This window comes from Erpetoichthys calabaricus, chromosome 13 (assembly GCF_900747795.2).
Source record: "Erpetoichthys calabaricus chromosome 13, fErpCal1.3, whole genome shotgun sequence".
NCBI classification, from domain to species: Eukaryota; Metazoa; Chordata; class Cladistia; order Polypteriformes; family Polypteridae; genus Erpetoichthys; species Erpetoichthys calabaricus.
This window is the reverse complement of record NC_041406.2, coordinates 125336578-125364557: the sequence shown is the minus strand read 5'-3', so window position 1 is coordinate 125364557 and position 27980 is coordinate 125336578. Positions and strand designations below refer to the sequence as shown.

Sequence of the window (27980 nt, the reverse complement as noted above, 5' to 3'; positions counted from 1 at the left end):
GCCTTCTCTCCTTTTCTCTGTGTTCATTATAATGATGTTGTGTTCTAAAGATGAGCTGTTCTGTTCTTTAGTTGTCAAAAGGATACATTCTGATTGTAGAGCCTGTCTTTTCCTATAATGTGCCTCATTTGGAGATCTGGAATGTTCTAGATCTATTATGGTGATTTTGCTGATTAACTCAAGATTCCGACACGATTTCCAATTTATTTTTGTGGGAAAGATAATCATCTGTCCTCTTAAAAATACCTTCAGAGTTTCCCCAGAGTATTCCTGCAGAGAAATCTGGGGATGCATTTGCCTCAAGAAAATAATCAATTTGCTTGCATATAAATTCTATACAGCTCTCATTAGCTAATGACAGGGTGTTAATACACTAGCTACGAGATGACTATGTAGGCCATAGTGATATAAGCACCATGATCAGAGGGGCATGGTCAAGATTTGATAATGGGCAAAAAATTATTGTCTATGAAGAAATAATAAATTTCTTGAGTAACAATGCACTGGTGATAAGGACTACGCTCTTAGGTTAGGATTTAAAAACCTCTATGGGTCTGATAGGTTATGATCCATTACAAACTGTGTAATTATTTTTGCAGTATTTAGATGTTATTGCCACTGTAATTGAAGACCTATTCAGGTCTGCATTTCAAACACAATTAAAGTCTCCAGCCATTATAATTTTATGAGTGTTTACATTAGGAATAGATGCAAATACATTTTGGATGAAATCTCTATCATCTATGTTAAGTGCATAGATATTTATCAAAATCACTTTAGTATCAAATAAATTGCCCAACACCATGACATATCACCCTTCAGGATCAGATACTACGTCTGATACTACAAATGGGACTGTTCTATGTATTAGAATTCTAACACCCCTAGTTTTCTTTGTGTAGCTGGAGTGAAAAATATGGTCAATCCAACCTTTTTGCCGCTGAAACTGGTCCTTAAGTGAGGTGCCTGTAAAAATGCTATCTTCGCATTTAGACCTGTTAAATGGGAGAATATTTTTTTGTTTTGTTAATTCATGATTGAGACCTTTGACATTCCAGTTCACAAAATTCACTGTTTGGTGATAGAGACATTGCTTCTGAACTTCTCTTGCCATTTTGTAGTCCTAAGTTAAAGTAGTACATTGTTACATATGATAGCTTTGACCTAGATTTCATATTATAGCTAGGTGTTATGGAGCCTATGGTTATATTAACACTTAGTTATAGGGGTAGAAAGGATAAATAAAAAAAAGAATTGCTCTCCCACTGCCCATATACAACTTTTTTTCATTTGATTGCACACCACACATGTGCTTAACTAAATTCTCACCAGACAGCTGGAGCATCTGAACTAAGTTACAGAAAAAACACAATATGTCTGAAGTGTAACACAGCAATTTTTTTTTTTTTTTTGATATGCCAGGAATAAGTTTCTGTAGTAACATAGTAATGCATATCTGTTTTTTTTTTAAAGTAACACAGGTATTATTACATGAATGAAATAAGTATTAAGTTAGGTTACTTGTTACTTTAAAAAGTAATCTTACTTTGCTACCATAAATTCAGCATTTTGGCTTAAATTATTAACATTGCTTATTAAGTGTTTTAAAATAATCCTAAAATAAAGACTGATTTACTTATTTTTTGTAGAAATAAATGATTGTGAGCAAGAAATGTACTTGTGACTCTAGAAAACATGGGTAAAGACAGAACATGGATACAATGACAAAGATTTACAGTATTAAAAATGACTTAAAAGAAATTAAGTCTTAGAAATTAAGACTATTTTTTTTAAATTCTGTTTTCTGTTCTCCTTAATGATTTATGCAGAAAATCACTGCATCCTTATTCACCAGCAAGTAAGCACAGAGGAAGGGAATTTCACACAGTGACTCCTATTTGTGGAATAGCAGGTCCAGGGGCTTTGTAAGCATGGCCCATTTGAGGATGTGACATGGGCGACAGGAGAAAGCATTCAGTAAGCCAAGCTGCATAGTGCCTCATTTACAGTAATACAGCTTGCATATGATGTAAATACGATATCAAAAGAGGCACTTCTTACAGCATACATATAAGAATGTTAAGCTATTTCTTTTAAACCCACTAGTAGCATTTTTAGAGAAACACCTCCTTTGGAAATCTCACAGGACTATGTAACAAAATTTCTAAAACTTAGCCTGATCACCACAAGCTACTGCCAAAAGAGAAAATATCTATCCATCCATTAATTTTCTAAACCCAATTGTCTAGGGTTAGGGTTGCAGGGAAACTGAAGTCCTTCCCAGCAAACGTTGGGCACAAAGCAGGAACAATCCACGGACAGAGCATCAACCCTAAGCAGTGTGAATACACATACACACAACACACACACACACATACACACACACACACACACACACACACACACACACACACATATATCAGAGGCCGATTTATCAGACAAAATTTATTTTAAAAATTGTAATGATACCTATATTTCAAACATATTTTTCTATATAAGTTGGTGGGGTGGCCTGTTTTACACCTTGATTTGCTCTGTTAATTGCTATGCAATGATACTTGCTGTTATATTTCACATTTTATTGTTGCATAACACTGAATCAAAGCAAGTTTAATTTGGCTGTTTTGACAGTAAAACTAAAAATGACTTTTTAACGTTAAAAGTGAAAATGGATATTTGCAAAATGGTTTAATTGAAGTATAAATATAAAACAAAAATAACTGATTGCATAGATATTCACCCTGTTGAAGTCAGTATTTATTAGATGCATCTTTGGCAGCCACGACAGCCTTTACTATGTGCACAGATTTTTAGGTCTCTGTCCGTTTTGAACATATGAACACTGCAATTTTCCCATTTTTGCAAAACTGCTCAAGCTCTGTCAGTTTGCATGGGGATCATGAGTGAACAGCACTTTTCAAGTCCATCCACAAACTATCAGTTTGATTCAGATCTGGATTTTGTCTCAACCATTCCAATACATTACCATTGTTGTTTGTAAACCAGTAATGTGTAGCTTTGGCTTTATGTTTGGGGTTGTTTTCTTGCTGGAAAACAAATCTTCTCTCATGGTGCAGGTTTCTTGCAGACTGAATCAGATTTTCCTCCAGTATTTCACTGTATTTTGCTGCATTCATTTTACCCTCTAACCTCACCAGCCTTCCAAAGCCTGCTGCAAAGAACCATTCCCACAACGTAATACTACCAGCACCATTGTTAAGAGTGGGGATGGTGCATTTTTGGCTTATGCCGTTTGACCAAAAAGCTCAGTTTTGGTCTCATCAGACCACAAACCTTCTTTTTGCTGACTTCAGAGTCTTCCATGTGCCTTCTGTTAAACTCTAGCTGAGATGTCACAGCTTAATGGGAGAATGGCATAGAGAAAGACATTGTTAAAAATGCACATGACAAGTAAAGCACATGTTCTACACTCTTTCCAACCTCATTCAGTGTAGCTGAACTCCTTCAGGGTTATCATTGGTCTCTTGGTGGCTTCTTGTGCTTTCCACACAATCTCTCAAATTTTCTGAATGGCCTGCCCTAAGCAGATTTACAACTGTGCCATACTCTTTACACTTTTTAAATGATTGATTTACCTGGATACCAAAGGATATTTAGTGACTTAGACATTTTCTTGTATCCATCCCTTGACTTATGTTTTTTAATCACCTTTTCACCGAGTTTCTAAATTATTTTTGTCTTCATTGTGTAGGTTAGGCCACATTACTGACTCTCCTCAAGTTGGACCTTACAGACACAGATGCACTTATACTACCTTCAATTGAAATCCCTTGACTACAGAGAGGCAATCTCCATTTAGCTAACTATGTGACTTCTAAAACCAGTTGGCTGCACCTGTGATGATTTACAGTAGGCATGTCATATAAAAGGGGGTGAGTAAATATGTGATCAATTTTTTTTTTTATTTTAGGCCACTTTGCAGAGATCTGTTTTCACTTTGACATTAAAGGGTCTTGTAATGTTAATCATTATCATAAAAGCCAAATTATAGTAAATCCAGGGTGATTTAATATTGTAAAAGAATAAAATATAAAGTCTTACAAGTGGAATGAATGTTTTACATACAGTGCCTATAAAAAAGTAAAGATTAAGGAGGTTGACAGGCAGCATCTACAATTATACTCTTCGGTTCAGTGAGCCTGTTATTTTTGTGTATTTATGTTATTTTTGGCCTTCTTGATCAGTTTGTGGAACTATCTAAAACCTGCTCTGGCCTGTTTTGTCCATGATATCCACTCAATCCAGTCTACTGTTCAGAGAGACACAAGGAATTTACATGACTGCATCTCTTCCCCCAGCAGTGACTGATCTCAAGGTTTCCCTGGTACACCAGAAATCCACCACTACATCATCTGTCTTGGTAATGCTCAATTCCAGGGGTTTCCTCCACCAGCTTTTTAAATAGTTTTTATCTCCATTGAGAATAATGCTTTCAGTACAATGGCCATCTGAGTAGTTTAGCAGATGATACAAATTTGAGTTGTACTTAAAATCTGTTGTGTAGAGAATGAATAGAAAAACAGGCAACTGTTCTTTAGTGTGCCCATCTGTCATTGGACACCATAGTAGTTATATGCATGCGGCTTCTGTCAAACTGTCAATCAAAATGATTAATGACCTTAAAGCCCCGCCCCTTTTGGCTGACTGCCAGAACAGTAGTTATATGCATGCGGCTTCTGTCAAACTGTCAATCAAAATGATTAATGACCTTAAAGCCCCGCCCCTTTTGGCTGACTGCCAGAACACTTTGTCAAAAATGATTGATGGCCTTAAGCCACGCCCCTTCTGTGACGCACTTCCGGTCCCGCCCCTTCTGTGACGCAATTCCGGTCCCGCCTCGTCCGTGACGCACTTCCGGTCCCCGCCCCTTCGGTGACGCACGTCTGGTCCCCGCTCCGCCCCTTCGGCGACGCGCGTCCGGTCCCCGCCCCGTCCCTTCGGTGACGCACGTCCGGTCCCCGCCCCTGCCCCTCTGATTGGTGGATTTGAATGATGCATACCGCCCCCTGTCGGTGGATTGGTGACGCACATCCGGTCCCCTTCCTTGAAACCCCTTCGCCTGCTCGGTTCTCCTTTCTGTCAAAGGCATTTTGATGGATATCTGCCCCTTCCTTGAACCCACCACCACCCCCCCTTCACCTGCTCGGAGGTCCTTTCTGTCAAGAGTCGTTTGATGGATATCTGCCCCTTCCTTGAGCCCACCATTACCCCCCTTCACCTGCTCGGAGGTCCTTTCTGTCAAGGGCATTTTGATGGATAGCTGCCCCTTCCTTGAGCCCACCATTACCCCCCCCCCCCTTCACCTGCTCAGAGGTCCTTTCTGTCAAGAGTCGTTTGATGGATATCTGCCCCTTCCTCGAGCCCACCATTACCCCCCCCCTTCGCCTGCTCGGATCTCCTTTCTGTCAAGGGCTTTTTTGATGGATATCTGCCCCTTCCTTGAACCCACCATTACCCCCCTTCGCCTGCTCGGAGGTCCTTTCTGTCAAGGGCTTTTTTGATGGATATCTGCCTCCTCCTTGAACCCACCATCACCACCCCAACCACATTCCAACCCCCACCTCCCGAAGGCAAGCCCAAACATGTCCTGGGGCATCCCGAGAACATGTTCCAACATACCCTCGGTCAGGCAGCACCTGTTGGCTGGCCCCACCACTTCTGAAAGTGCTGTATAAAAAGCGGCTCATCTTCTTCATTCTATCTATGATTTTAATATTAACACGAAAATAAAATCTCTCTACCCCTTTGCTTTTTTTTATCTAAGTCCAACAGCTTTCCATTTCACAGAAAGACAAGCAGCCCCTATCTCTCTCTACACACCGAGATTCTCCGACAGGAGCTGCGCGCCGCCGATGGGGAGTGGCTAGGTCCGTTCGCGTGTGCTGGAAAGCTGCTCGGTCCCACTTCTGCTGGGGTGCCCGGCCGTCTGAGGAATTCTTTGCGCGCGAGGTTATAGAAAGGGGGGTGATTCACAACCCTGCTGCCAGATACGGTGCAAGCCGGTAGCGGACACCATAATGTGCATCAAATAGACTCCAATATACATCTCCCCGTTTAAAATTGGCACGTATCTGTTATTATAAATTACATTTTAAAAAAAAAAGAATTCCTGCTTTTTGCCTATAAAATAACTCTGAGGGCTGACGCCGTTCTCACTTGCCTGGTCAGCGCACACACCCATTAAAGAGATCACGGTAGGGCATATTTTTGATTATTATATGCGCCAAATGAGTATGTTTAAAAAACGGATGGCAGAATCCTTATATTTTATCCTTAATATTAATGTTTCCAAGTTGATTCTCCGGTAACTCCCTTTTTTAAAAATGACAGCGGTTTAAAACGAGAGGGGCTGGGGTTTTAAATTTAAAAATGCTCATAGGTTACCATTAATTATTATGTTCAGCAATAGTGGTTCTTTCTGTTTACCGAAACGGGATAATCTGTTCAATTTGTTTTTGTCTCGGCGTCTGGAAATTCAAACAGAGCCTCTTCTCTGAGAATATTCAGGAGTGGCTTAAAAGCGCAGGCAGAGATTGTAGGCATTTGCTCTGACATAATAACATGTCCGTATTCTGAACTACGTACAGAAGGGCCCGCTTGTGAAACGCATACTCTTTCAAAACGGAATCCTGCTGTAACCTTTTGTTTTCTGTACGAATCCGCCTGTTTTTAAAAGTCTGAGGTAACGAAACATTTTTACTTTATAAACTCTCATTTGGATAGCCGGTTGGAGACAGCCTCCAAGGATGAACAGGGACCAGGAGCTTAATGCAACAGTGTTTTCATTCCTCTAAATGAAATGTAATTATTTTAATACAGCCTATAGTAGCCCCAAAGTTCAGATGATTTTTAGATGTATCAAAAGTGTATTGTTGAATAATGGGGATAAATGAATAGTATAAGATGTACCTGTATGTATGAGATTATATCTTAATACACAGGGAACCTGAGACCCGGTTGTCTGTTTTTATTTACGTCCTTAAAAAGTTTGTATACATTTTTCTATGGTAACCGTTTCTTTTTTTTTCCCACAAACGTCAGGTATCTTTGTAAGACGCTCGTATAAAGTTTTACTTTTGCCTCGGAGCTCAAGTCACCGCGTTCGAGTATGAATTTCATTTGTTTATTCAGGTCCATTTCCGTAGCGTTCCGCCGCATTGTAGCCTTTTGTTTTTCTGGGACTAGGCACATCTGTTGTGTGTATTCATATTTATCCTCTCAAACCTATTAAATTAGTAATGAAAGGAATGGCCGTGCTTGTGATGATGATTTTTAATTTTTTGCTTAGCTCATTTCTCTAACATAGGATCCTTTTGACAAAGGAAAACTTTATAAATACACTTGTGCATTTAAACGGAGCTTTATGAGAAAGCAGGTTCCACACCTTATCCCAGTTTTGTACGTGCATTTAAAAACACTCACTGTTACACTAGCACAAAATGTTGATATTTTCCGTCTACTCAAAAACTAAAATTATTTCTATTAACACAGGGGATAATTAGAAAACATTTTACTATTTTTAATTAAAAAGTTAAAAAACAGAAAGGCCCAATTATGATTTTTGTTTTGTCATGGGAGGGTCCTAGGGTGACACTTTTCCCCTTTATACTCTCTTACGTAGACCTTAACACATATTCTTACCAAAATAGTTCATCACTTCCCAATTCCTGTAACTTTAGACAGAGATCCATAACAGGCAAGAGAAAAAGAAAAGTATTATAGGTCAAATACACAGGGCCATAAAACAAAAGAAAACTAAAGTGTTAACACCACAATACCTGGTATTACTAGATGTATTGTTTTTTTCCAGGTGACCCATTTTTTGTGTTGTTTGAGGTATCAGCCATAAGTCAAGATCTTTCTTTTATACTGATTTGATAAAGCTAATCTAGGTATGATGTGGTCATCCTGTCTCCAAGACAACTTTACCTTTATTACATTTAAATTTCTTGTCTCTGAAAATTCATTCATAGCTCATACACTTCTGCTCTTAGAGCCAGGAGGCTATAGTTGCGGTGTGCTTGTTTAACTAAAGGCAAGGGTTGTAAGAAGCGCTCTTCTGCACATCCAAAGTTCATTGAACTAAAATCATGTTTTTAAAATCATCAGCTTTAGCTCATGCTAGTGACCTCATAAATGGTTGCCAACAGCTCAGCCCTCTTGTATAGCTCACAAAATAGCAGAGCTAATTACTCTTTCTGCTTAAACTAATTATCAAATATTCAGGTAATTCTTAATTAAACACTAAAGCATTAGTGAACAAAATACATTTTCAGTAGCCAAGTAAAATGACCAGTTGCTTTAACATGAAAATAAAGTCTCTTTAGAAAATAAAGCATCTAAAAGCATCTTTGTAAAAGTCCAATTTTAAAACATTATAAGAAAAATCCTTGTTTCCAAAAGAGTTCTGCCCATTTTTCCAACAGTTTTCTTGAATGATCTTTGAAATCATCAGTGGCCTTTCTGATCACACCCACCCCAAACATAGCATATACTGTAACTTAATTTCTGTACTGTACTCATTTTAAATGATAATAGCCAGTATAAAGTCCCTAAAGGAACTGGGTAGGAACTGGAGACATCTGATATCTTCTATCACATATATTTTTTTGCAAGCCCAAGTAATTCAGATTCTGCTCAAAACACAAATATACGGTTATTTTTCTGATATGGCCACATCTTTGTCAGGCTAATCATGAAAAAATAAATACAAATCAGATTTTATTCTCATTAGTTTATTTGCATATTTTATTATACCTACTTAACTTTTATCGCCATTTATGTTATCTCTATATTTATTTTCTAGTATCAGAATGTAGTTTAAGTTAATTTGTTTTGGGTTCAATAGATGTATTTTTCATATTTTCGATTCTTGTTTTCTTTTTTTCACATCTTCGCACCCCTAGGTGGGGGCCCGCCTCACAGTTTGAGAACCACTGTTGTAGGGGTTTATTTGTAAAACACTCTGTGGCACTTCAAGCTAAATTAGATTCCCTCGGTTATTCAGCTGTCCATCGGCGTTCCATTTTTGTTATAAATTGTATTTAGTCTCTCTTTATTTACTAAACATTTTATATGATGATTAGAAAACAGTTGTTATCTTGGTCAGGCTTTAATTTAAATCAGCATTTTCATCAACAGGTTGTAACCACTTGGTACTCAGGGTACTGTGTATAATACAAAGTTTTAGAAATTCTGTTAACGCTTGGTAAGAGCCTTTCATTTTACATCAGTTATGAGCCCCTGAAAAATAAGAATGGTTATAGTATGTTATAGTATGTTATATGAGCCTATACACTACAGGGCTGACGATTAGGCTTATTTTGGACACGTTAGGCAAATCAGGAAGGAAAATGTTTTAGTGAATATTTACATAATATCTATTATAGGTGCTAACACAAGGATTAAAATTTTACTAAAACTGTGAGGTTTATTCTTTCTTTTAGGTAGTCCAGGTTACATTGGACAGTTATCCTTGAAAACTGCTTTTCCCCTCTGTTTGTGAAAAAGCACCCTTTGTTTTAGTAGCATTCAGGGTGAAGGGGATGCAAGTTTGAACTGGGATTCCAAGAGTCAACTGGTGTCTGCAATCTTCTTGAATACGAGTCAAAGGACCAGGGTTTGTGCGGTGATCACAGTCAAGGGCAGAGTTAAGCTAGACATTATTATTATTCCAAAATGAAACATTGACTCACCCATATCACAAATATAAGATAGTAAAAACTAAAATTTACAAATACTAAGTCGCAGAGGAGATTAAAAATCATATTAAGACCGGATCAACAAGGGATCACCCCAAGCTCAAAGCACACTACAACAGAACCTACGTGTTCTGCGGTATATTATTAGCTAAACGGTCATCTGTTTAGACCATTCCTCAGGGTTGCAAAGAGTTGGGGAAAACATTATTTACCATCTGTTAGTATGATGCTAATTAACATTAGCCTGTTATTGTTAGGACCTTATCCGGCACTAAAAGTTGGGCTTGTGTTCCTCCAGATTCAGGAAGAACATGAAAAAGTGGAGTTATAAAGGAGTTATTACAATTAGAAAAACTGTCATAAGGTATAAAAAACATTGCTATGGAGACAAAACCAGCATGAAAAGAAACCTTTTTGAAATAATAAGCTTTTTTTGACGTGTGCAGTCTGGAATAGTCTGAAGATGTCTTAAAGAGTTAATTTTTAAATAAAACATAATAAAAATACTAAATATTACAACTGAATAAAACACAGAAGTAGCCTTTAATGATATCCATTAGTGTTAAGTATTATCAAGCACTGGGTTCTGTTTATAAGATTTATTTAATTTAGTTATAAGCAAAATGATTGGCTGCGTTTTGCTTTGAAATGAACCATAGTTTGATACAGCTTTAAGAATTAGAATGCAAGACGAACCTATACACTTAATAACAAATGTTGCTGTTTCAATAGGGATATGTTGGATCTCTGTTTTAACCTTTTTGACCAGAAACCCTGGGCAGGGACATATACCACATATATTGAAAATGAACAGTGCCAACATGCTAACTAAATAGATATAATCTAAGATATTTTAGAATAGGGACCTGTGCGCTAACCCCATGATTCTGACAAACTAAAGGATCTCCACTTAATTGTCAAACTTTCTGTGGGGCTGTGGATCTTGTAATGGAGATTGTAAAAGATTCTATAATCTTTACTCTGTAAAGGTCAATATGACGGAGATGTAGCGCCTGTGCCACAGTGTTAACCAATCCTAGGACAAGATGTTCAAAATTCACCTAGGGTTTTTCAGAAGAGATAGGACAAGTGCGGCGTGTGTTCTGTATTCTCTTTTCTGTATCAACTATACACAACGACCACACTCCCGAGACCTTGGGCTTTTTCATGCAGAAGTACATTTCACAGACCTGAATAAGAGACATCCATCAAAATGCTCTTGACACAAAGGAGGACCAATCAGGCGGGTGGGGTGGGAGTCTCTTTTCAAAGAGTCTTTGCCCCCCAACTGGTCAGGATGTGCCGGGCTATAAAAAACTTTTTCAACGATGTGTTTTGAACGGTTAACAATCAGCATCTCTCATAGTAAATATGAAAAATACATCTATTGAACCCAAAACAAATTAACTTAAACTACATTCTGATACTAGAAAATAAATATAGAGATAACATAAATGGCGATAAAAGTTAAGTAGGTATAATAAAATATGCAAATAAACTGTAATGAGAATAAAATCTGATTTGTATTTATTTTTTCATGATTAGCCTGACAAAGATGTGGCCATATCAGAAAAATAACCGTATATTTGTGTTTTGAGCAGAATCTGAATTACTTGGGCTTGCAAAAAATATATGTGATAGAAGATATCAGATGTCTCCAGTTCCTACCCAGTTCCTTTAGGGACTTTATACTGGCTATTATCATTTAAAATGAGTACAGTACAGAAATTAAGTTACAGTATATGCTATGTTTGGGGTGGGTGTGATCAGAAAGGCCACTGATGATTTCAAAGATCATTCAAGAAAACTGTTGGAAAAATGGGCAGAACTCTTTTGGAAACAAGGATTTTTCTTATAATGTTTTAAAATTGGACCTTTACAAAGATGCTTTTAGATGCCTTATTTTCTAAAGAGACTTTATTTTCATGTTAAAGCAACTGGTCATTTTACTTGGCTACTGAAAATGTATTTTGTTCACTAATGCTTTAGTGTTTAATTAAGAATTACCTGAATTTGATAATTAGTTTAAGCAGAAAGAGTAATTAGCTCTGCTATTTTGTGAGCTATACAAGAGGGCTGAGCTGTTGGCAACCATTTATGAGGTCACTAGCATGAGCTAAAGCTGATGATTTTAAAAACATGATTTTAGTTCAATGAACTTTGGATGTGCAGAAGAGCGCTTCTTACAACCCTTGCCTCTAGTTAAACAAGCACACCTGCAAACTATAGCCTCCTGGCTCTAAGAGCAGAAGTGTATGAGCTATGAATGAATTTTCAGAGACAAGAAATTTAAATGTAATAAAGGTAAAGTTGTCTTGGAGACAGGATGACCACATCATACCTAGATTAGCTTTATCAAATCAGTATAAAAGAAAGATCTTGACTTATGGCTGATACCTCAAACAACACAAAAAATGGGTCACCTGGAAAAAAACAATACATCTAGTAATACCAGGTATTGTGGTGTTCACACTTTAGTTTTCTTTTGTTTTATGGCCCTGTGTATTTGACCTATAATACTTTTCTTTTTCTCTTGCCTGTTATGGATCTCTGTCTAAAGTTACAGGAATTGGGAAGTGATGAACTATTTTGGTAAGAATATGTGTTAAGGTCTACGTAAGAGAGTATAAAGGGGAAAAGTGTCACCCTAGGACCCTCCCATGACAAAACAAAAATCATAATTGGGCTTTTCTGTTTTTTAACTTTTTAATTTTCTAATTATCCCCTGTGTTAATAGAAATAATTTTAGTTTTTGAGTAGACAGAAAATATCAACATTTTGTGCTAGTGTAACAGTGAGTGTTTTTAAATGCACGTACAAAACTGGGACAAGGTGTGGAACCTGCTTTCTTATAAAGCTCCGTTTAAATGCACAAGTGTATTTATAAAGTTTTCCTTTGTCAAAAGGATCCTATGTTAGAGAAATGAGCTAAGCAAAAAATTAAAAATCATCATCATAAGCACGGCCATTCCTTTCATTACTAGTTTAATAGGTTTGAGAGGATAAATATGAATACACACAACAGATGTGCCTAGTCCCAGAAAAACAAAAGGCTACAATGCGGCGGAACGCTACGGAAATGGACCTGAATAAACAAATGAAATTCATACTCGAACGCGGTGACTTGAGCTCCGAGGCAAAAGTAAAACTTTATACGAGCGTCTTACAAAGATACCTGACGTTTGTGAAAAAAAAAAGAAACGGTTACCACAGAAAAATGTATACAAACTTTTTAAGGACGTAAATAAAAACAGACAACCGGGTCTCAGGTTCCCTGTGTATTAAGATATAATCTCATACATACAGGTACATCTTATACTATTCATTTATCCCCATTATTCAACAATACACTTTTGATACATCTAAAAATCATCTGGACTTTGGGGCTACTATAGGCTGTATTAAAATAATTACATTTCATTTAGAGGAATGAAAACACTGTTGCATTAAGCTCCTGGTCCCTGTTCATCCTTGGAGGCTGTCTCCAACCGGCTATCCAAATGAGAGTTTATAAAGTAAAAATGTTTCATTACCTCAGACTTTTAAAAACAGGCGGATTCGTACAGAAAACAAAAGGTTACAGCAGGATTCCGTTTCGAAAGAGTATGCATTTCACAAGCGGGCCCTTCTGTACGTAGTTCAGAATACGGACATGTTATTATGTCAGAGCAAATGCCTACAATCTCTGCCTGCGCTTTTAAGCCACTCCTGAATATTCTCAGAGAAGAGGCTCTGTTTGAATTTCCAGATGTCGAGACAAAAACAAATTGAACAGATTATCCCGTTTCGGTATACAGAAAGAACCACTATTGCTGAACATAATAATTAATGGTAACCTATGAGCATTTTTAAATTTAAAACCCCAGCCCCTCTCGTTTTAAACAGCTGTCATTTTTAAAAAAGGGAGTTACCGGAGAATCAACTTGGAAACATTAATATTAAGGATAAAATATAAGGATTCTGCCATCCGTTTTTTAAACATACTCATTTGGCGCATATAATAATCAAAAATATGCCCTACCGTGATCTCTTTAATGGGTGTGTGCGCTGACCAGGCAAGTGAGAACAGCGTCAGCCCTCAGAGTTATTTTATAGGCAAAAAGCAGGAATTCTTTTGTTTGAAATGTAATTTATAATAACAGATACGTGCCAATTTTAAACGGGGAGATGTATATTGGAGTCTATTTGATGCACATTATGGTGTCAGCTACCGGCTTGCACCGTATCTGGCAGCAGGGTTGTGAATCACCCCCCTTTCTATAACCTCGCGCAAAGAATGGAAAGAATTCCTCAGACGGCCGGGCACCCCAGCAGAAATGGGACCGAGCAGCTTTCCAGCACACGCGAACGGACCTAGCCACCCCCCATCGGCGGCGCGCAGCTCCTGTCAGAGAATCTCGGTGTGTAGAGAGAGATAGGGGCTGCTTGTCTTTCTGTGAAATGGAAAGCTGTTGGACTTAGATAAAAAAAGCAAAGGGGTAGAGAGATATTTTATTTTGGTGTTAATATTAAAATCATAGATAGAATGAAGAAGATGAGCCGCTTTTTATACAGCACCTTCAGAAGTGGTGGGGCCAGCCAACAGGTGCTGCCTGACCGAGGGCATGTTGGAACATGTTCTCGGGATGCCCCAGGACATGTTTGGGCTTGCCTTCGGGAGGTGAGGGTTGGAATGTGGTTGGGGTGGTGATGGTGGGTTCAAGGAGGAGGCAGATATCCATCAAAAAAGCCCTTGACAGAAAGGACCTCCGAGCAGGCGAAGGGGGGTAATGGTGGGCTCAAGGAATGGGCAGACATTCATCAAACGGCTCTTGACAGAAAGGACACCCGAGCAGGCGAAGGGGGGTAATGGTGGGCTCAAGGAAGGGGCAGATATCCATCAAACGGCTCTTGACAGAAAGGACCTCCGAGCAGGTGAAGGGAGGTAGTGGTGGGTTCATGGAAGGGGCAGATATCCATCAAAATGCCTTTGACAGAAAGGAGAACCGAGCAGGCGAAGGGGGTTCAAGGAAGGGGACCGGATGTGCGTCACCAATCCACCGACAGGGGGCGGTATGCATCATTCAAATCCACCAATCAGAGGGGCAGGGGCGGGGACCGGACGTGCGTCACCGAAGGGGCGGGGCAGGGACCAGAAGTGCGTCACAGAAGGGGCGGGGCTTAAGGCCATCAATCATTTTTGACAGAAAGTGTTCTGGCAGTCAGCCGAAAGGGGCGGGGCTTAAAGGTCATTAATCATTTTGATTGACAGTTTGACAGAAGCTGCATGCATATAACTACTACAGGGGCGTGGCTTAAAGGTCATTAATCATTTTGATTGACAGTTTGACAGAAGCCGCATGCATATAACTACTCACCATTCCCAGCCTAACAAACTTTCACTTATTAGGTAGTTTATAATCCACAAATTTGTGGGGAAATTGATTGGCACTGTCTTAAACTTACTCCCTAACTGGAGAAGCTCAATAGTGCTAAAGGCAGTGAATAAATTAAAGGACATGATTTAGACTATAGTCTTAGCTTTGATCAGAAGGAACTAGGTTGTGGGGAGGATGTAGATCAGAACATAGATTAAAGATCATCTGCTTCTAGACTGCAGAATTTCAAGGTAGCCTATAAAGAGAGGTTGCATGGTGTTTCAGGACTTGCCTCTCAAAGGTCATAATGTGTGATATGAGAGCTACCACAATCAATTACTCATTTTTAGGCAATCCAACAATGGGACAATGCAGGATGTTATGATTTTATAACCATCTATGGTTAAGAGAAATAATAAATAGATGCTGAAGGCTCCCACACAACTCTTTAGCACAAGCTCTCTTGGCCTTATGCCTTTAGGTGCAACTATTTGACAATTTTGAACTTCTTAGTCTCTTTTCAAACCTGTTTGGTTGAAAGAAAAGGACAGTGGAGATGTAGGCTTCTGGGATAGTGAATTCATTAGGGGAAAGGCAGGGTTGTGAGGAATTAGGCACAAAAGTAACCACATGATCTGAAACAAAGAAGACCAAAGACTCGACTGGCTTATGTAAGTAGAATCTTTCTAAAACCAGATTTGTCTCATGGACCTGTCTAAGTTTTCCTCTAACATCTGATTATCAACATGATTGTAGCTGGTGATGTTCCTCATCCCACCTCCTATACAATGTTCTGCTGTAGCTTGCACTCTATGGTGTTCCTATAACCAAGTTTTTTTTTTTTTTAAGCTCTTCCTTCAACTGCAAGATGTCTTCCTTATCTCCAAACTTTAAGGACATTATCCCTTAAGTTCAACTTTTATTTCAGGTCTTCTCTCATGACATTTTTTTATTAGGAAAACAAAAACACACAACTCTTGTGAGTACTATATTATCAACACAGAAGCTGATACAGTCAGTAATACAGTCACTATGTCCTTTGATGTTACTGCAGTGATACTTAAAGAACATATCCCTGTCTGTCTCCTCCAGGCAATTCTGGAGAGCCTAATTTATGACAGGATCTACAGCAGTGTCCCTCAACCCCTGGGTCACCATTTCAAGAAAAAGAAAAAAAAGTTTCAGAGGATGAGCAGCTCACGCATTTTACAATTGTCTTCCACTTTTTTATATTTTTTAGGTTTATCATTGCACTCAAAATTCTGAGGGGGACTCCCCCCTTTCGACTGTATAACACATCACTCTATTTTAAATGTTGCAGGGGAAAATGTTGCCTATAGTTGTCATTGACTGTAAACAGATAAAACTGGATCCCAAGGCCAAAAAGGCTGAAAACCACTGCTCTGCAACATTTAAACATTTACGTAAATATCCTACTTGATGCATCTTAAAAGATTCCAGTTTTCAGCTCTTGTCAGTGAAAAAGAATGCAACAACATACTGTATCATAGAAAAGAATATGTTGTTGTATTATTTATGTATTTATTTTACAATGTCTCAACCAGTACTTTTTGTATTTTTCAATATAGACCAAAATTGCCAAAAACTGCAATTACTACAATTTTCATGTTTCCAATTTTTCTGTGTGCAAACTGACACAACTCTGGTGATCATTTAATTCAATTTAAAAGAACAGAGTTGGTAAGTTAAGTCATACCTGCAACTGAAATGCAGAATGCACATGTTTTGTAAAAAGTTTTAGTAATCGGGACAGACTTTTCATCTTTATAAAAAGGTTTGTCAAAAGTTTGGTTTATGTTATCAACTTTGGCAGATCATTCAACCTCTTCTTTATTATTATATTATTGTTATTGTTATAGTCAGCAGCATCTTTTTCATTTATTATTGTATTTTATTTAATTTGGCATTGTAATTATATTTGTAAATATTTAAGGAGACCTGGTCTTATAAATGGAGATGAGCAATATGAACATAAACTCAAAATAAACTGCTTTCATAATGCCATATTGGTAGGTTGCTGCTATTGCCGCCATGTGGTTGTAGAGTGACACTGTCTAAATTCACTGTACTGAATTCTTTAGTTTCCCTGACATTTCAACCAATAATAAAATCAAAACCCCTGCCAGATGTTGTTCATACTTTCAACTAAGCGAAGAAAAATAACAGCGTTGCTTTAAAAGCAACTTTTTTTCTTAATATTTAGATAGCTTACTTTGAGAGAGGCTTTCAAAAATAAAAAGTAATAGTTAAATGCTACTTTTGAATTCATTCTTCAATAACTGCTTTGGATTGTATTGTTGTTTTTAATTTAGGATGCACTAACAAGAAACCACCTCTCTATTATAAAAAAAAATCATGAGGAAGACTAGGGAGACGAGACGTGATCTTCTCAGAAGACAATTTGACATCCCGCAATAGACACTTTACTGTCACGCGAAGACAAGGCAGTGAGTCAACATTTAAAACAAGTTCACGGACATCTAACCTTGCAGTTGTTGGAATGCTTTTGGCAGACAGACATCATGTGCTCCCAGCTCTTAAAACAACGACAAGCAGAACACACAGCTTTCCAGCAGCAGCAGCAGGAAACCAGCAGATGATCCGACCGCATCTCCTTAGCGTGCGTTTAGCCCCCCATTTCACAACGTGAGCGGCAGAGATGCAAAGTGGTAAAAGGACAGCTGCTGTACAGGCTTTGAAATGATCGATGCAAAGCTCGACAAGCAGAAGACACAGCTCGCCAACAGCAACAAGCTAGCAGATGATCCGACTGCAACTCCTTAGCGTGCGTTCAGCCACCCCTTCACAACGCGAGCGCCAGAGACACGAAGGGGCAAAAGGACAGCTGCTGTGCAGGCTTTAAAATGATCAACGTGCAGCTCAACAAAAAGAACACGGAGCTCGCCAGCAGCAGCAGCAAAATGACAGCAGATGATCCAATGGCACCTCCTTAGTGTGCGTTCAGCCGCCCCCCTTTCACAACACAAGCAGCATTATATGTCTTGCGAGAAATATTTAACCACGCCCGTGGCCGGAAAAAAAGGACAAGTATTGTTTTTACAAAAGTTTTAAAGTAAAAGTGAAATGATGCATATGTAACAATCTCTTTAAATTGTATATCCGGTAAAACAAACTCGGGGTGGGCAAGTGAAGCGAGCAGGGGGCAGAGCCCCCTAGTATTTTGAAAAAAAAAAAAAAAAAAACACATTTTCAGTTTCATTTTATTCATTTTGACAGCATACCAATGTTGTTATTGTTATATACCCAGCAGTTAGAAAGAGGATATCTTTAGTACAAGGCCAAACAGCCCTAATATTAGACCTATACTTACCTGTAGATCCTCATCTTCCTCTACATCTTGTATATGGTGAAATGCTGTGGTGTACACCTCTAAGGCTTTTGCATGGAATGCCATTTCAATTGTTATAAATTCAGTAAAAATTGTCTGTGATGAAAAAAAAAAAATGAGGAGAAGTAAAAGTGTGCAGTATCTGTGGATCATTGTTTAAGTTTTCATCAGTTCAAAGACTGCAGCAAAACTGCACTTTGGATCAAATTCATTGGTTTCATAAAGCCTGCAAGTCTAGAGTTCAAATAAAGTTTAACTAATCTAGCTTGATCAGGTTTTTCCAATTACCTTTATATCTTTTATCTTTTTCTTCTCAAACTCATCAATGGCTTCTTCAAGTTGAAGTGTTGTACGAGTAGCATTCATCGTTGCCCTTTGAAGATTACTTTCAGCCTTAAAAACAATCAACATTGGCCATCCTTCATTTTATAATTGAAAAATCCCTGTTAACAACAGCACTGGAACTTCAGATTGCTGCTGGGGTTCATTAGATTATTAAGTTGACGTTAAGTAGTCAGCCTCATAGAGGATCTCAGTCAGGTGTAGTCTTTGTTCCAATCAAATTCTAAAACTTGAACTAATTAAATATAAGCATTAATTAGTCCAGCTAAATACACCAGGACACAATGAACTGAAGATAAATAGGATCCATGTTATTCAGGTTGAGAATATAAAGGGAAAGTTTTAACCACTTTATCTAGTATATTACTTCACATATTGCATAAAATGACATCACATTATACATTAAAATCAAATTCGGCTTCTAGAAATGACCAATAAACTCAGCATTAATTTAAAAAAAAATGTTTATTGCACTGAGTCTAAGGTGGTAGATCATAGTCATCACAGAATGTTACCAATGATCCATGTAACATTTTTTCTGCTTTTTCTTTCAGCTGTGTATCTGATCTTTTGACAACAACATAGACAAAATTGATAATAAGATAAGACTTAATTGCACCATGCTTTTTTTCACCCGTGCTGATTGGATTGCCTATTTGAATAAAATGCACTAAACACTTTTTGTTGCACCATACTTGTTGTTTTGTGTCCTAATTTCACTAGTATATCCTCAGATCATGACTATCAATATCCCAGGAACAGGACGATGCCAAAACTGTCAGGCATCATGCAATGTCATAATCAACTCCTATATTTGCCTATAGCCATGACTGCCAACAACAACATGGCGTTGGCCCATAACAAAACCACAGAATGGAGCTGTGATGATGTCACAAAACAATATTAAAATTTAATAGCAGTAAGAGAAATAACTTTAATACTGAAACAGATGAACAAGAAGGAACCAGCAGAGGTTTAAGCATATAAATGCATTCATTATAACAATATAAAAGAGGGTGGCACACACAATTATTATTTGGTCATTTGCTTCTAACACTGTATGATAAACCTGATTGCCAAGCACTTACAATTTTCAAGTCTGTATTTTCCCAAAACAATATTAAATATCCATATGCCTTTTATGTAAACCATATTTATCACAAATATAAAAAAATATCAGTGTTAGTCCTCTTAAAATATAACCATCTGTAGTGCAGCTTATATTCCTTTTAAGATATCCAAAACCAACCTGAGACTGTAATTAACAGTTAAGGAAACTATTATGTTATAAAGGCTCTGTTTTTTTAATTATATTTATATAATAGCTAATTATTTAAAACATCTATTATTGGGATTTTAATTTCATTAAAGGGAAACAGTCATTCTTGGGACTTCAGTTCTTCCACCAGCTCAGCATCGGAGCAGTCATGTCACCGGTCCATGCTTTTCTGGTGATTTATACAAAAACAGCTAATCATATCACACTGTGAGTTTATTAAAGCATCCACATGAACAAATACTTTTTAATTTAAAACAAATAGAAAACAAAGGCTGTTCCCCTTTAATATGTATGTTTTCCATTAGGATGCATCAGTCCAAAATCTACAATCTACAACAACATAGTTTTCTTGAAAGAAAAAAAACAAGTTCACTGAGCAAACGTACAACACCAAGAAAGAAATCCAGACGTGTGCATGTGTAAGAACATGTTAAAGCAGTTCTCATTTTAAATTTATTTTTATGTAAATCTGTGAAGAAAGGATGCGTACAGTAACAGATATGTGTACAATAATATACATTTTCCAAACTTTCAGCTGGTTAGTAGTTGCAGTCATACTTTTGAACCTTCTATAAGATGCCATATACTGTACTAAAATTTGTTATAATATACTGTATTGGCATAAAACCCTATTGAATAATACATTCATTAGAGGTGAATGAAGAGAGATGGAGCGCAGTCCAAGGATGTAACGAGACAAGACAGCAACATTAAAGAAATAAAACTGTACATCTTTTGTCCAGATCTTTTATTTGCACCTTGTACAAAATGAATAAAATATCTAGTGAAGAAGGATACTGTTTCAGTACTAGTACCTATACTGTAGCTTTCTTGCCTTGCCTAGGTTGAACCTGATACTACATTTCCTATTCTGTTAAAAATATGGATGCAATGACTTATCATTATTCATATTACACAAGTAAGATGGTAAAATGTCAAAAAAATGTGTTTTTCCAGCAATGACTTGGACTAGATGGACAGAGGCTCTAACAGAGTTCAACTTAAGAAATATACAGTGCATCCGGAAAGTATTCACAGCGCATCACGTTTTCCACATTTTGTTATGTTACAGCCTTATTCCAAAATGGATTAAATTCATTTTTTTCCTCAGAATTCTCCACGCTACACCCCATAATGACAACGTGAAAAAAGTTTACTTGAGGTTTTTGCAAATTTATTAAAAATAAAAAAATTGAGAAAGCCCATGTACATAAGTATTCACAGCCTTTGCCATGAAGCTCAAAATTGAGCTCAGGTGCATCCTGTTTCTCCTGATCATCCTTGAGATGTTTCTGCAGCTTAATTGGAGTCCACCTGTGGTAAATTCAGTTGATTGGACATGATTTGGAAAGGCACACACCTGTCTATATAAGGTCCCACAGTTGACAGTTTATGTCAGAGCACAAACCAAGCATGAAGTCAAAGGAATTGTCTATAGACCTCAGAGACAGGATTGTCTGGGGAAGGTTACAGAAAAATTTCTGCTGCTTTGAAGGTCCCAATGAGCACAGTGGCCTCCATCATCCGTAAGTTCGAAACCACCAGGACTCTTCCTAGAGCTGGCCGGCCATCTAAACTGAGCGATCTGGGGAGAAGGGCCTTAGTCAGGGAGGTGAACAAGAACCAGATGGTCACTCTGTCAGAGCTCCAGAGGTCCTCTGTGGAGAGAGGAGAACCTTCCAGAAGGACAACCATCTCTGCAGCAATCCACCAATCAGGCCTGTATGGTAGAGTGGCCAGACGGAAGCCACTCCTTAATAAAAGGCACATGGCAGCCCGCCTGGAGTTTGCCAAAAGGCATCTGAAGGACTCTCAGACCATGAGAAAGAAAATTCTCTGGTCTGATGAGACAAAGATTGAACTCTTTGGTGTGAATGCCAGGCATCATGTTTGGAGGAAACCAGGCACCGCTCATCACCAGACCAATACCATCCCTACAGTGAAGCATGGTGGTGGCAGCATCATGCTGTGAGGATTTTTTTCAGAGGCAGGGACTGGGAGACTAGTCAGGATAAAGGGAAAGATGACTGCAGCAATGTACAGAGACATCCTGGATGAAAACCTGCTTCAGAGCGCTCTTGACCTCAGACTGGGGCGATGGTTCATCTTTCAGCAGGACAATGACCCTAAGCACACAGCCAAGATATCAAAGGAGTGGCTTCAGGACAACTCTGTGAATTTCCTTGAGTGGCCCAGCCAGAGCCCAGACTTAAATCCGATTGAACATCTCTGGAGAGATCTTAAAATGGCTGTGCACCGACGCTTCCCATCTAACCTGATGGAGCTTGAGAGGTGCTGCAAAGAGGAATGGGCGAAACTGGCCAAGGATAGGTGTGCCAAGCTTGTGGCATCATATTCAAAAAGACTTGAGGCTGTAATTGCTGCTAAAGGTGCATCGACAAAGTATTGAGCAAAGGCTTACTGATACAAAAAACAATATTAAATTAAAGATTGATAATAATGCAGGTAAAAACTGACAATAACTTTATATAATGTTAACGTTTACCCCCCCGGGTAGAAAATACTTATGTACATGTGATTTCTCAGTTTTTATTTTTAATAAATTTGCAAAAACCTCAAGTAAACTTTTTTCACGTTGTCATTATGAGGTGTTGTGTGTAGAATTCTGAGGAAAAAAATGAATTTAATTCATTTTGGAATAAGACTGTAACATAACAAAATGTGGAAAAAGTGATGCGCTGTATTTATGTATTTCATTTTAATCTGTATTTTTTATTTATTTTTTCATTCGTTGGTAAAGGAGTACCACTTCAAGCATTACATTGAGTGCTAGTAGTATAGCTGGAACTATGATTCCTTTCTACCTTCAGCTCGAGCCCATAAGCTGTGGACAGTGCTCAAATAAGAAAACTGATGATGGTACTCATTTTGAAAATTTAAATGTGCAAACTTAATAAAATGTTGAATGTCATAAATTCAGAATAAAAGGTCAATGGGCTGATGAGTGTATTCATCATCTACACTGTAAGGCTATCTATATGTGTGACCATGGTGAAATGGAAGAACAAAAATACAGTGACCACTTTGAGTAATGTGTCTCCAATGCCTGGTACTTGGTAAAGCCAATTTCTTACCACAGATTAATCTTTGTTGTTTTCTGTGTCATCACTGTCAATGAAGCTTACTATTAAGTAAGAGGAAAAAAGCAGAATCAAGGACTCCAGTCTTTCACATCATTTCCTATTAAAAGAGTGTTCCTGATGCAATTCTGATGGAGGTCTACGAACCATGTATGAAAGAACACTACATGTCATTTATGTTGGCAGGTGGGATCTTTTCTCATGAAAAGCTGACTGCGTTTTTTGAAATAATGGGGACACTTCAGTGATTCTCTGTATTCTCTGCAAATCAAGGATAAAAGAGAACAGTCTAATGTGGTAGAATTGATTGTAGACATAAGCACTTTTATGTCTATTTTGCATTTTGTGTTTTTTTTTTTTTTTTTTGCTTGGCACAACAGAACTCTTATCATTAATTAAAAAAGAAGAAATTGGTATTAGTGGGCTCCTTGAGCCTGTCTTGCAGAACAAAGCTTTTCATAACATGGTGTTAAATTAGAAATTGAAACTCTGAGTTCTCTTTCTATGTTTAGCTGGGACCTATATTTTGTCTTTAATGCCGCTACTGTAGAAAATCCGGTTTCACACAGATAAGATGTAGGAAACTGTAAAAGTATATGAAAAGCTCTTTCTTTCAATGCCAAAAATTGTTCATCTAGTCCAGCCCAAAATTCAAATAGTGGTTTATTACCAAACTCCCTTTTAATTTCATCACTTGCTGTGAGATCTATGAATAGTTCTTGTTCTTCAACTGAGAGACCTTCGGGAATATTTTGAAATGGGTCTCTGACCCACTCGTATGTTTTTATTAAGTTTTCGTAGGTTATAGAATACCTTCTAAAATTTTTAGCCAACATGGTTAGATGATTTTTAATAGTTAAAAATATAACTTTGATGTAATCCTCATTGGCAGTATAGTTTTTAACAAATTCGTTCACATTGCTAAACATTTCCAAGTTTTTCTGCTTTATGTGTGTGTGTTCCATAGTTCAAGTTTTCTGCAAAAAGCATTCACCTTGTCACTAATCTCCAAGATACAGTATGTGTATTAGCTTACTGAAGCTGAACATTTAACAAGTTCAGTTTATCAAATATGTCAGTTAAGTAGCTCAATTTCATCATGAATAAGTGATCTCGAAACATTTCTGCTTCCTTGAGCTTTTCCTCTTCCAAGAACATTGCTATTTCATCTCTTAATTCGTAAACACGTTGGAGAAATTTGCCATGTGATAACCACCTTGCTTTACAGTAAAAAAGTAAAGCTGTATGTTCTGCACCCATATCTTTGCAAAGAGCAGAAAAAAGTCTTGATTTTAAGGGCCTCATTTTTACATAATTCGCGACAGATGTAACTGTGGTCAACACATTGTTCAGACCAGGACTTAGTTCTTTGGCAGCTAGGGCTTCCCTGTGAATCATGCAATGTGCCCAGATACACTGTGGAGATTTTTGTCTTACTAATGTTTGTAAACTTTGGAATTTCCCAGACATTGCGCAAGCACCATATTCCAACACAGTTTTCCCATTGTATGTTAGCCTCAGTCATGAAATTATCCAATATATTGAATAAAGCAAGTGTTGTCGCTCTGTCTTGTACTGGTTTACAAAATAAAAGCTCCTCCACTGCTGACAGTCCATCGCAAAATCGAACATATGCAATTAAATGACAATCCTTGTTGCTATCTGTTGCCTCATCAAGCTGAATTGAGAACAATCTTCCACACAGTTTTGACAATAGCTGCTCCTGTATATCTTTAGATATATCACCAATTCGACAAGCAACAGTATCATTTGATAAAGGGATGGACTGCAGTTGTTTGGTAAAATTATTTCCAAGCATAATTTCCACAATTTGAATTGCAGCTGGTAGAATGAGTTCTTCTCCTATAGTGTGCGGATTTTTGGATCTAGCTATTTGATACGAAACTTTGTAAGAAGCTAGTAAAGTTTTTTTAAAACCAGATTTTTGCTTTTCATGTGATTTTAGTTTAGCACCAAAAAACTCTTGAGGTGTATTAACGTACTCACTATGAATTGTTTCCAAATGGTGCTTAAGCTTGTTGGGTTTCATGCTGTCCGCCGCCAAAAGTTTCGAACAAATAACACAAAGGGGCCTCTCCTCGCTGGCTACTTCGGTTCTCATGAATCCAAAATTTAAATACTCTTCAGAATATTTTCTTGATTTAACCTTCGGAACGACGCTTTTCTCCGCACTTGTTGATGCTTCACAATTGTCCGATGCTTGTTTGTGCCCAATTAAAAATTTATCCATAGTGGTGAGGTTAAAAATGTTTGGTTTTTACAACGTATATTCGAGTTGCTACGAACACTATCGAGTACTTAAGTCAAACAACCAGACTGAAATATGGCCTTGGCGAGACGAAGTTCACATTTATACTAGCAGGTGCATCTCTAGTAAATTCGGCAAATATTGAAACTTTCCGTGAAAGCGCGAGAAATAAGAAGAGGTGGGCAGTGTTGCCATATGTGGCATAATTTCACTATTTGTAGGGAAATTTTAAACCTGTAGCGGTGTATCGGCAGTAAAAAATATAGTAATAAGTTTTATTAGGGTTTCAAAAAAACGTTAGGGGGGCGCGATTAATACTGTTATGAAAACTCGGGTCGCAAATACTCAAAAGTTGAGAAACGCTGGTCTACTCTATATATATATAAAATCCTGAGCCTAAAAGTTCAACGATTTTATGTGACGTTTGTATGTGACTTTTTTGTCATGCTTTAAATCGGGCTTATTTTAAAACCTACATATATATTTTTGGCATCATTCTATTCAGAATCTCTCGAAATTTAATGTGATGTTGTTATATTTTCAGATTCTAATTCCGTTTTTAAATTATCAACTAAAAAATACCAAGAATTCTCATTCTGCGAGATGAGACTTTGTGCTAAGAGATTTAACCATGCCTGGGGCCGGAAATAAAAGACAAAGAGTAGATGACAAAGACAGCTACTGTACAGGCTTTTAAATGTTCGAAGCACTGTGTGAAATGCAGATCACGCGGCATGGCAGCAGCTGATCGAGCAAAGAGGAGGTAAAAAAAAAACTGTTTCCCATTGTATCACTGTTTAAGAGGGGGTTTCGGAGGAGAGTCCCCGTCTCCTTGGGGTGCGTTCAGCCCCCCCTTCACAACACGAGTGGCAGAGACATGAAGTGGCTGGCACATAGCGCAGGCAAGGGGGGTTGGCGAGCGAAGCGAGCAGGGAGTAAGCCCCTTAGTGTACTATAATTCAATAATTGAGAATGCTTTGAAAACTAAAAGTGGTAGAAAATGACTTTGTGCTTTTGGATGGGGTGAGAATTGGTTCACTTATCTTCACATCCCTACCTACTGACTCTAGTGATTCAAGGCTTGCATTTTAGTTTAAATACATTAGTTAAAGTAAACATACTCTAGCAAAAGTATACTGTACATAACTCAAGAATAAATGAGGTTATTATTAAACTGCAAGTAAGACATTATCATCCACCTGAAATCTCCAGAAATTCAAATAAATGGGTTGAAAAAATAGAAGGATTATTAGTTTCTCTTTCTACCTGTTCTTTTCAATAATTTAGTGTCCTTTGTTTTCATAGTCTATGAATAAGGTGAAGGTGAAAAACTAAGAAGTGCTTCAGTAATGCTTAAGCATGCAGGTAACTGGATTCTGGCCTTGGTGTTGCTTAACTATCACTTATTAAATTATGTTTAATGCTTGTCCTTGATACATTTTTATTCTCTAATTAGAAAGTAAGAATATAAACACAAGATATAAACATTAAGTGAAACTCTCTTGCTATACAATTTTAAATTCATGGCTACTCCATCTATAGGTCATTATAAATGGTTGAATCCATTGAAAAAATATTCTGTTGATTTAAACATTACTTGTTTTCAAAATTGTACAAAACATGATGAATTATAAGACGAAAAGTAACAACTCAAAAAAGTTTTTTAACCAATATTAAACAGTAGGCTAAGGATACAATTATTTGACGATCTGATGGATTTTTTTGCCTCATTCTTTCCAACTGCTGCAACTGTTGAACTTCACGGCTCCTTGCACTTAAAGTAGCCTTCAGATTTTCCTATACAAATAGTTAAAAATACAAAATAAAATTATGTATATATTAAAAATGAAATAAGCATAATGACAAAAGTGGTGTCCCCTACAAATAGGCATGTTTGCATACTTGCAAGAAAATTTCTTACACATTCTGACTCTGAGTCATTCAGAAATGATGGGATGGCTCAAGTCGGTGGGTATGATTTTTTTGTGCCATATAATGTGTCTAAAGGTATCTTCCAGCATTCACATAACATAGACTTGAATTGTTGCATAGTAATTCTAATGAATATGCTGCTTTTTCACAATGAATAGCAATCAGGTGGAACAAAGCTTTATCTAGGTCCAATTTTTTTCCCAAGAATTACCCATGAAAATATGGGGCTCCTGTGATTCCTATTTTGTATGTGGAATCTACAGCAATGGGAAAAGTTTTGTAAAGATTGTGACAAATTGGAGCCAATAAGCTGATAGGGGCCAATCGAAACTGCTCACCTTCCTAACTGTAAAGTGGGCGATAAAAGGATAGGCCAGTACACTCCCTGAAGCACCCTCCATATGTCTCCTTTTGAAATGACCCGCTCTAACAGACAAGTGTATATAAACAGTATATGAAAAAATATATCCGTAGTGGCATCAAGTACGAATGAGAAACATATTATACAAAGAAGGAAGGTCAAGAAGATGAAAAACACCAATTTCCTCTGGCCCACTAACACACAATTACCCCAATATGTGCAAATAAAAATATATATAGTAGAAAAT

At 37.6% G+C, this 27980-nt stretch overlaps 1 protein-coding gene across 1 annotated transcript in view; it reads right to left on the bottom strand.

The window, feature by feature from the left end:
• Positions 1 to 27980, bottom strand: part of LOC114663868 (CBY1-interacting BAR domain-containing protein 1-like) — a 102140-nt gene that overhangs the window by 33019 nt on the left and 41141 nt on the right. Inside the window, exons 4-7 of the mRNA XM_028817795.1 lie at positions 27136 to 27237; positions 20041 to 20046; positions 18738 to 18842; positions 18432 to 18545 (exon numbers count right to left, since the gene is read on the bottom strand). Of these exons, the coding sequence (XP_028673628.1) occupies positions 18432 to 18545; positions 18738 to 18842; positions 20041 to 20046; positions 27136 to 27237 (327 nt within the window). The remainder of the gene's footprint in view (positions 1 to 18431; positions 18546 to 18737; positions 18843 to 20040; positions 20047 to 27135; positions 27238 to 27980) is intronic.